The sequence below is a fragment of the Syzygium oleosum genome, unplaced genomic scaffold (assembly GCF_021117445.2).
Source record: "Syzygium oleosum isolate NSW1041296 unplaced genomic scaffold, Sole_v2.1 Sole_v2.01, whole genome shotgun sequence".
NCBI lineage: Eukaryota > Viridiplantae > Streptophyta > Magnoliopsida > Myrtales > Myrtaceae > Syzygium > Syzygium oleosum.
This window is the reverse complement of record NW_026607485.1, coordinates 28130032-28140487: the sequence shown is the minus strand read 5'-3', so window position 1 is coordinate 28140487 and position 10456 is coordinate 28130032. Positions and strand designations below refer to the sequence as shown.

The 10456-nt window shown below is 43.1% G+C and overlaps 1 protein-coding gene, 1 non-coding gene and 1 pseudogene across 4 annotated transcripts; 2 read left to right on the top strand and 1 right to left on the bottom strand.

The window, feature by feature from the left end:
- Positions 1-247: 247 nt before the first annotated feature.
- LOC115689926 (GDSL esterase/lipase At5g14450-like) lies at positions 248-3346 on the top strand (annotated as a pseudogene).
- A 1920-nt stretch (positions 3347-5266) lies between these two features.
- LOC115689932 (GDSL esterase/lipase At5g14450-like) lies at positions 5267-8515 on the top strand. 3 transcript variants are annotated; one of them, XM_030616124.2, is made up of 5 exons: positions 5267-5662; positions 5838-6162; positions 6640-7010; positions 7704-7977; positions 8084-8515. In XM_030616124.2, exons 2-5 carry the CDS (start codon positions 5844-5846, stop codon positions 8329-8331), a joined length of 1212 nt encoding a protein of 403 aa, XP_030471984.2. In that variant the 5' UTR covers positions 5267-5662; positions 5838-5843; the 3' UTR covers positions 8332-8515. The 3 variants fall into 3 exon arrangements, with proteins under 3 accessions (XP_030471984.2, XP_030471986.2, XP_030471985.2); XM_030616126.2 differs by having other exon boundaries at positions 5267-5669; XM_030616125.2 differs by having other exon boundaries at positions 5270-5697.
- Positions 8516-8633: 118 nt separating this feature from the next.
- Positions 8634-8706, bottom strand: TRNAR-ACG (transfer RNA arginine (anticodon ACG)). The gene has a single exon. It is a non-coding gene; the product is annotated as a tRNA-Arg (tRNA).
- Positions 8707-10456: the final 1750 nt, after the last annotated feature.

Sequence of the window (10456 nt, the reverse complement as noted above, 5' to 3'; positions counted from 1 at the left end):
GGAGCCCTTAGTTCCATTTACCCACTTGAGAACCGCACTAGATCGCTCGAGAACTGATCACCTCTAGAAAATTCCAATTTCATTTTACTGAACAGCATATTTGTAGCATACTGAATGTCCAAAGTTCTCTAGAGGTGGATAATCGATCCAAAATTTTCGAGTGTTTAGGGCACAATGCATTAGCGAATGCTATAAGTTTTGTACCGCACTCAGTTGATCGACACATTGTCTCAATCGATCACTCAACCACTAACTTTTGTAACACGCTTATTTATTGCGGCGGTTGATTCCGTTGCATGGGTCTCAATTGAGGGGATCCCACACGAGTGCTTCGTCTGTTGTCGGGTGCATCGACCCGGCCTATGCAAAGAATCGCCATGGACTGGTCACGACCCGGCGGCGTCCTCAGGAGCTTGAGGCACCGCTCCTCCCCGAGAAACGCCGCCGGAGTCGCGGCGATCCTGGTCTTCTCGGCGGTCGCGTTCTCGGCTCTCTCCTCCGCGAAACGCTCGGCGGGCTCCCTCCAGTCCGAGGCCTGCGATTTCCCGGCGATCTTCAACTTCGGCGACTCCAACTCCGACACCGGCGGCAAATCAGCCGCCTTCCGCCGTCTCCAGCCCCCGAACGGCGACACCTTCTTCGGCAAGCCTTCCGGGCGATACTGCGACGGCAAAGTGATCCTTGATTTCATAGGTGAATGGATGGGTTGGGCTGTCCCTTTTCGGGCCCAATGTTCTTTGCCTGCCGATTGCTTGATAATTTGCTTAGCTCGCCTCGCTCGTTCTTACTGCTGATCGTAGTTGCTAGAGTTTTGATTAAAAAAATTTGTTCAAGAAAAGCCAAGAAAGAGGTTTTAGACTGTCCTGCTGAATTTCTCTGCAATTTCCATTGGGTATGTGTAACCACACTCCATCTCTCACATGGAGTGCTTGAGGGATTGTTGGGTCATACTCATTTTGGGGTTTGATCCATATGAATCGAGCTGGATCGTTACGGTTTTCAATGCCATTTTTGAAGACCCGAGGTTAAAGATGTAGTTTGAAATCTTGTGGACAGAGTTATGAGGTTCAGCTTGATCTCCTTGATAAGTTAGTTTCTCTCTTAGCCTCTCATTGTGTGGTGTGTTTGCAAATCTGGCAGCTGAGAAGTTGGGATTACCATATTTGAGTGCATACTTGGATTCCATGGGGACAAACTTCCGCCACGGGGCAAATTTCGCCACGGGAGGGTCCACGGTTCAGCCACTGGATACCCGAATCTTCGAGGGAGGCTTCAGTCCCATCTCGCTCGACGTACAGCTTTCGCAATTCGAGCAATTCAAGGCACGTACTCTCGAGCTTCATGCCGGTACTTGACTATTCATTTGATTCTCCGACTTTGGACAAGTTTAGGTCTTTGCATTTTCAGAATCTGTTTTAACTCACGAGCATGGAAGTGTGAAAATTTGTGCGTTATGTTTCTCAGGTAAGAGTTATTATGCGAAGAGTAGTCTGCCGAGACCTGAGGACTTCTCCAAGGCATTATACACAATGGATATTGGTCAGAATGATCTTCATGCCACATTGAGTTCCATGACTGAGAAACAGGCATTGGCGTCCATTCCCAACATCTTGAATAAGTTTGCTGTAGCAGTAGAGGTAAGTAAAAGTTTCTCTGATTAACTGCTTATCAACTCTCTAGTTTGTGAGTACCGTCTAGACCCTTTACCAAGGAAAGTAGCGGCTTGACCGGGCATTATCTGAACATTTCATCTTTTTTGTATTCTAACATTATCTCTTGCATGAAAGAAAAAGGAGTTTGTAAGTTCAAAGCTGCACCGTAGCAGAATAGACTCGTGTGTTTTGCTTAATGTTCGTTGACGTTAACAAGGACTTATTGAAGAGGCTTTTAATCAGTATTTTGAACAAAAAGGATGGGTGAAGAAGCTGGATGTGGGCATAAGATGTTTGAAATTGGGGGAATGTTCCTGATCACAATGGGCTTTTTTTTAGTTGCTCAATGTATCTTACATGAGAGACATATTGCCTTTACTTTGGATACTCGATTGGTTGTTTTTGATGTGATTGGCTAGCTTTATGAAATGCAGCTATACTCTTAGAAATTCTCATGTCATGGAATACTCAAAGAAGTAGCAACCACTCTAAACTATGACTTTTCTGGCCTTTGTATTGTTGTTAATGCTTGTGAGACTTTCACAATGAACTTTCAGAAGTTGTAACTAAAATCTGTCAGTAACAAATACCATGCTCTAACAGAGAATTTTGCCATTTTCCCTTAAATAATTTTTTTTTGGTCGGCCTCAGAGCTTTACTTAAATGCCTAATTATGCCTTGTTAGGTACCTAACACTGATTACATGATTTCAGAGATTATATCAGCAAGGAGCAAGGGTATTTTGGATACATAATACCGGACCTATTGGATGTTTGCCCTATGACATCATCTATTATCCTCCAGAATCGAACAACACGGACAAAAATGGATGTGTGGCATCCCACAACAGAATTGCACAAGAATTTAATATGCAGCTCAAAATGCTTGTGTCCAAGCTAAGACTTCAACTCCTGGGTGCAATGCTAAACTACATTGACATTTATACAGCTAAATACACTTTGATCTCTGAAGCTCAGAAACACAGTAAGCATCCTGCAGCTACCTAAATTGCAGATAACACGTGACATGTAAGATATGGACAGAGTGCAGAATTTGACATCAATTTAAGTTTCAATTGGATTCTTCTAGGTTTTGGTGGTCCACTGGAATATTGTTGCGGGCACTACGGGGATTACACTGTACAATGCGGAAAGAAGGCGATTGTGAATGGAACTGAAGTAGTCGGTGCTTCTTGCAGCGACCCTCTGAAGGTGATAAGCTGGGATGGAGTGCACTATTCTCATGCTGCAAATCAGTGGGTGGCGAACAGAGTTATTGACGGCTCCCTCTCGGATGTTCAGGTTCCTCTCTCGGAATCATGTCGCAAGTCTGTTCGCTCATGATCATTGTGTCCAAGCAGTGAACAGCCCCGAAGTCGCGATTCACTTTAGTAATGTTCCAGTTTTTACATCCCAAAGTCCAGCTAAATCGAAGCGGATCAGAACATTCCTCGAGTTCACGGTGGAGAAGCCACAACGAGCTGCCTGATATTGCCGTGCTTAGTTCTCTTCTGCAATTTCAAAAGCTGTGGTAGATTCTATGACAGTGGACATCGGTCGGCACACCGCTCAGCAAGCATGTAAATAATCTATTATTTCATTTCAAAAACACCTTCTCACATGTAGATCAACAACATTTGTTTTTCTTTTTTCTTTTTTGTCTATCCAATACCATTTGGTTCTTTTCCTTCCTCACTCCATGATTCATCTTCTTTAATGCTTTCTCAAGGCAATGTCAATGTTGAAACCCAACAAATCTACATTACAATATCCAGGCAAAGAAAAGGCAGCCATGACCCGCAAAAACAGCTCCACCCGTCGCCTCCGTCCATGCTACCCGAGTCCCATCGAGTTGTGTTATAACCTGAACGTTGCCGACATTGCTGGTATTGACTCGTACCGGTGTTTGTCAAATGTTGGGACTCACAGAAATTCGGGACGCTTCTAAGTATCTCGATCAGATTCTATTCTTACGAAGCCGACGCAACAAAGATTGTGACTTTAATTCGTGAAAGGGTTCAGTCTCGAATGATGATATGGAAGCCAAAGTTGATGTCATAGGCAGGGCGACAAACTTTTATTTGTCGGGTTTGCCATACGATCCCAATATATTTGACGTCGAATCAGAAACTACCTCAAGGACGGTGCGAGGGAGCCGGCTGATGTCTCCGACACATTTGGAGGATCCGGGTTTCGCCGTACGGCGGACTTTAGCTCCGCGCTACTTACTAAGCTAATCCTGGATGACGATGCGCGATGAAGACAAGCTAACTGATTTGAGTGTTAAAAGGAAGGGACAACATCCTTTTCAGTGATGAAAACGAAGGCCGGTGATTCTTGTCAATGGCGGGCGATGCCAAATTAGAGGGACACAGACACCGCCATTTTGATATAAAAATGTTTTGGCTGATCTTGGAAGGGCGTCTGAACTTGAAGATGTAGCCTGGAAGAGCATTAAAAGTAAAAACCAAACGTGAAGACTCTGTTTGTCTCGCAAAAAATGAATGTTTTGGAAAACACTGTTCTAAAAATAATCGCTTGTATCGCCAGAGTTAAGCATCCCCGATGTCGCGCCACTGGGGGTCATGCGACCCCAGCCAGTCGCCCCATTGAGGTCATGCAAACTTCACCAATGCTTCGATAGCGGGAACTAATCTACATCGCCGATGAACACACCTCTTTATATTTTTAAAATTTGCTCACAAAAAGAGTTCGGGAACCCAATCAAACAACATGGAAAAGTTCAGGACCACCGGTTCCCTTTTTTTTTTTTTCCTTTGTTTGGTTTTGTTTTGTTTCTCTATTCTTTTTTTCCTTCTTCCTTTTTATATTTCTGAGAAAAGGAGCCAAAAAAGGTAAAGTAGGACTTGAAGAATATCAATTATCATATTAAAAAATGCCCAATTAAAATAGGCACGCAAGCTAGAGAACCTAATCCCCATTAAGCAGTTACTCTTGCCTTCCAAAATGCAATTCGTCTACTTACTTTCACTGTCATTTATGAAAAGAACAAATATTTCTCTTGCCCCCCAGAAGATAACAGCTAGAATACAGAACAGTCTAATCTTCAACTGCAACATCTAGCGTTACATAGGCTTCAATGATCGATCAAGAAGACGACAACATACTAGTGTCGAGACCAAGACACAAGGACACAAGAGTAAAAGACGAGGCTGAAGTGGCAAGACAGCGACTTGAACCCACACCAATAATACTTCCTTATCCTTCGATCATAACAAGAAAACGAACACCTTCGTTGCTTACGTTCTGATTCTTCAAGGATTCATAATTTTCCATTATTGGCAACTATTGCATTGTTTGGAGTTCAAATCATGGAATATGTGCCCTGTCCCTGTTTCCCTAAATGTTGGGTTGTCCGAGGCTACAAGAGCGGCCTACTAGTTAGCGGTCATCCTTTCCTTAGCAATCGAGAAAATTATCGAAGTTGAAAAGCTCTTACAATGTATTTTGTCACAACATTATTACAAGTGAAAATTAGCTGAATTCACCACTATGGGGCAACCTTTGGAGATATTCACACGCGTTAGATTTGAGTTATAATCATTCAGTATCGTTACGATTGCATTCAACATCATCTGGACTCTATATTTTCGAGATTTACAAAATGGGTCACCGTAAGGGGTCAAGTTCTCGTGAAAGACAGATGCGACTGTGCTGCTGATACACGGCGGCTGAATACTTTTATCACTTGATATTTTGTTTTGGCCGAAACTCTCTCGTTTAATATATCAAACAACGTGTTTCATCCATGTTTGACTTCTGTGCGTGGATGTGGAATTCGGGCGCGAACCTTTGCTGACCACTGCGCAAAAGCTTGCACAGCTCTGCTGACCATTTCTGCTACTCTCTCTTTCTCTCTCTCTGGGAAACTACAAAAACCTTCGCCCATTCTCAAGCTGGGAAGGTGCTTTGTTGGGTCTTCTGCCGAACTCAAGAGCTACAGCAAGAATTGGGATTGACGGTTCTCCCATCTCAAGTGTTCGCAGCGACGTATACTGTACAGCATCGGAAGTTCATTTGCATACGTTTGTTCACTGGAGACTGCTCTGCTAGTGCTTGTTTATTTCCTACTTCTTTCTTTTATGCAAGAACCTCCCCTGGTATCATCACTCTAGCCAGTTGTATCTAGCTTTGACGTAATTCTCTGGTATATTTCACTGTTTAGGTTTAGATGGTTGGTACAAGAGAAGCCCAATTGAATATGGGGAAGCAAAACTTTGGGCTCACGAGGGGCATTGTGACAGTGGTGATCGGAGTCGTTGTGGCTATTGCATTTTCAGTCTTGATGCCTGGAAAAACAGAGAATAGGTGGACATTCGGGGACTCTGGGGTTTGCCGCTTCCCGGCAATTTACAACTTTGGCGATTCGAATTCCGACACCGGCGGTCGATCGGCCGCGTTTTACCGGCTCCCTTCGCCTTATGGGAACAGTTTCTTCGGTAAATCATCGGGCCGGTTCTCAGATGGCCAAGTCGTTATTGATTTCATAGGTATGTTTTACTCGAGTGTGTACAATGACTCCGAATATAATCTCTCTGTAGGAATATCGGATGATTTTTCCTGATTTTAGGAGGATTGCTTTTCCCTTTTGTGCTTTGATTTCCTGCTCAACGATCTAGTTTCTAGCGAGACCCCATTAGTAAGTAGTGCAAAAAAGTCCAGATTATGATAACATTTTAAGCGCTTGCGTGTTTTCGACTTCCAGTCTCTTAATTAAATGCTGGTGGTGATGGACATATTACTACCAAGTTTCCCGTAGTGAATGTGAGGAACTTTTGTTGAGCAGGTCGCTCTTTCGGTTTATTTGAGAGTTGTCACTTGAGATCAATGTTATGAGTTGCCTTTTGTTAGATGTAGTTTAAATGGTTTGATGTGTTTTATGCAGATGCATTGTTCTCTCTCTCAGATGTCATTAGATGGGATTCTCCTTAAGCGTAATGCTAACTTTGCTGTCGTCTTTTGTGCAGCTGAGAAACTTGGTTTGCCATTTGTATCCGCGTATTTGGACTCTGTAGGTTCTGATTATCGCCATGGAGTGAATTTTGCCACTGGAGGCTCTACTATCCAGCCAATTGACGGCAGAGGATTTGACGCAAGATTTAGCCCTATTTCTCTCGATGTACAGCTTATGCAATTCCAGCAGTTCAAGGCACGGACTAATGAGCTATTCAGTAACGGTGTCAAAAGCCATCTTCCACTACCGGGTGACTTCTCCAAGGCTCTATACACTCTTGACATCGGTCAAAACGATCTGCACTCCGGCTTTAAATTTATGACAGAAGAACAAGTGCAGGCCTCTATTCCCAACATCACACATCGGTTTGCTTCAGTTGTTGAGGTTTGTAGCCTCCATATAGCGTCTTCCTAAACCGAGGGTTTCTGTTACTTAGCTGAAAAAACAAAAGGTGTTGCTGTCATACTACTTCTATTACAGAAAGGATTACAAGTTCCACCACTAACTACATAAGAATTTAACACATCCCATGTTGAGATTGGTGTCATCGACTCCACAAACTTCCGGGATTGGATTCAATGTGATGGATTGAGATTCCCATTCTTCATCTAATTAGCTTTTCTGTGGCCTAAAAAAGTTTCTTCATCGTATCGATGTTAACACATGATGGGTCCTTTGGAGGCAGTTGCAAGTCCTTATGTTTATCACACATGAATTGGAAATACTGTTCAACCTATGAAATCGATCACTTCGAGTGTTGCTCCCTCGGTTTACATAGCAATTCTTGTGTGCTCTAATATGCGTCTGCTCGTTTTTCAATAGTAGTACTAGTAGCTAATGTAGTTGGCCATGCTTCCAGTCCAAACACTAAAAGCCTGGGTTAATCCTTTTGCATTATCTGTTGATGAAATAAAATGGTATGGTGTGATCATGAGACCGTAACCTCTTACTTCAAATTACAAGATGTTAAACTATTGTACTGTCTCGTGATCATACTATTTAGCTTCTTACCTAATGCAAATAGAGAGAAGTATGCGCTATTTATCTAGACCTCACCGTCCTTCTTTGTTGCTGTAGAAGCTATACCAAGAAGGGGCAAGAGCTTTCTGGATACACAACACAGGTCCCATCGGCTGCATGCCCTTGACAGCCAGGCACATTTCCGCCATGCAGCCCGATAAGGTGGACGAACTCGGCTGCGTGAAGTCGCACAATGAAATAGCTCAAGAATTTAACAGGCTGCTCAAGGAGAGAGTCTCTGATCTGAGAGCCAAACTCACCGATGCAGTTCTCACTTATGTCGACATGTATTCTGCGAAATTCGTGCTGATAAGCGAAGCGAAGCAGCATGGTGAGTCCATATCATCGTCACAAGTGATTGGGTGGCAGCAAGTGCTTTCTTGCAGTCTTGCACATGTTTGCATTCCTTTACTGACATGGCTCAATTTGGTGCACAGGTTTCACCGATCCCCTTAGTTATTGTTGTGGCCGTGACGGAGATTACTTTGTACCGTGCGGGATGAAAATAGCAGTAGATGGAGTTGAAGTTTCCGGGGATTCTTGCAGCGATCCTTCCCAACACATAAGCTGGGACGGGATTCACTACTCTCACGCCGCGAACCTTTGGATAGCGAACAAAATCCTGGACGGCTCTTTCTCCGATCCCCCCGCCGCCATAACGGAAGCATGTCGAAAGGCCCTCTAGTCATGTGTATTACGTATAAGTTAGAACAAGCGGTTCGCTCGCATCCCTTCAAAGAGCGAATCGAACTCCATGTCTGTCTCAGAGGAGGCTCGAAATCCCGAGCTCTCTCGGTGTCCTCGACGTACATGGTTTCTCGGGTCGAAATAGTCGAATGAAACGGACCGCGTTCGCTTGCCTTTTGATATGTGTCTGATGGGATATTACATTAGATTGTGCATCATTTGGGAGCTGCATTTGTAAGAACAAAAAGAAAAGAAGAGCTGATAGTTAAAAAGAACAAAAGAGAAAATCAAAAGAAGTAGCGACTCCGCTGGGGATCGAACCCAGAATCTCTGGTTCCGTAGACCAGCGCCTTATCCATTGGGCCACGGAGTCTCTTTTGATCAGTTTGGAATAGTTTTTATTTAAAACTATAAACATAAAAAAGAAAAGGGAACATTTTGCAGAAAAAATTTAAAGTTCTTAAACGTTTGAATTTCTTACTTTTTATTTTTTGGTCGAATAGTTGTTGCCTATGGATGTTGAAAAAACAACCGAAACATGAAAAGTTTCGGGTGCAAATCTACTTTGAATGACATTTAGTTATGCGTGAAGGCCTCGGCCAGTCTCAGACCATGTCGAGCTCCTCTGGCGGTCGTGGATCTACTCACCAAAGAGAAAGGAAGCCCTCCTAGGAATCCCTCGGGAAGACCCTTTGATAATAAGACAGTTTCCGTGAGGATAAGGGAGGTGATGAGGGAGAAAGTGAAGTGACTAAAGTTGTCAAGTCCTAACAGGAGTCATCGCTAGAGGTGATTGACCAAGCCTCAACCAAGTTCGAGAGATAGATAAATGAGATCGGGCAATGCTCTTACATGAGAAAGCTCGGTTCGGCTCTGCTCGAAAATTTCTATATATGTTATATATGATGGGCAGGTTTGGGGAAAACATTAGGCCCGACTTTCAGACCCAAGCACTACTTCAACCCGACCAATGATAGTCTCTAATCATTACCTAATATCTACAGAATGAGTGGATGGGCTGGCTCTCTATGCATGGGGGCCACCTTGAGCCTGTATTAAGCGGTTCTCTCGTGGTTTTCTCTGGTTCGCACAATAAAGTTTTTTCTCTTACCCGAAAATACCTATCTATAAGATAGTGACTTGGCAACATAACATAGAAATATTAATTACATATAGATATATTTGAAAATCGAATCTTTAAGAAGAATTGAAGTGGTTGTACACATTACATATTCGTCTCTTAAAAGATTAGTTTTTTCCTTGTACTATTCTTGACATGAGCTTTATGTGCGCGAATAATTACTTTATCGGTGTACAAAAAAAAAAAAAAGAGTCGAGTGCTTAGTGAGCTTTGAATTTTGTACCTTGCTGAGGTTTATTTGCATGAAAAACTGGAAAGAGGAATTTGTATGTGGTCGAGGTAATTTTAGAGATAGGTACTTAAAGTGTAGAAAATTGTCCAAGGCAATAGAGATGCTAAGGGTAGTTTGGGAATGTTTTGCCTTTAGAATTTCGGAGAATTTTCATTGAAAGCAAGTAGTTTTTTGCTTTATGTAAAATTCTCACAAAAGAGCAACTTTGAAAATGAGAAAAAAAAATGAAAACGCTAGAAAAGGAGAGTGGAAATTGCAAATGTGCCGGGAGAAGACTCTTCTGCCTCGTCAGGGTTCGTGCGACCTTCGTTCCCAGTGGTTTTCAAGTCATCGTGAGCCCATCGTTCGTTGGTCGACTAAGGATGCGCATGACAACGATTCTATGTCCGAAAATCGATTCTACTTAGAAATGATTCTTTTTTATTATGTACCTGGGAACAATTTCTAAGCATTTGAAGGAGTTTGGTAATTGTCCAAAATTTATATTCTTAAAATAGAAAAAGAATAGAAATTTATTTGGTAACTACACAAAATTTCTTTTAATTAATAATATTTTGAATTTTTTAATATTTTTTTCCTTTTTTTTCTTTCCTTCCTTGGCCATGGCCGGTCGCTGGCGCTGGCGACTGGCCACAGGCCAGGGCCGGTCGCCGGCGCCGGCGACTTGCCACAGGCCAGGGCCGGCGAGGGCGTCACGGCCCTCACCACTGACCTCGCCATTGCGACCCATCTCCCTCGCCTGGGTTGCGA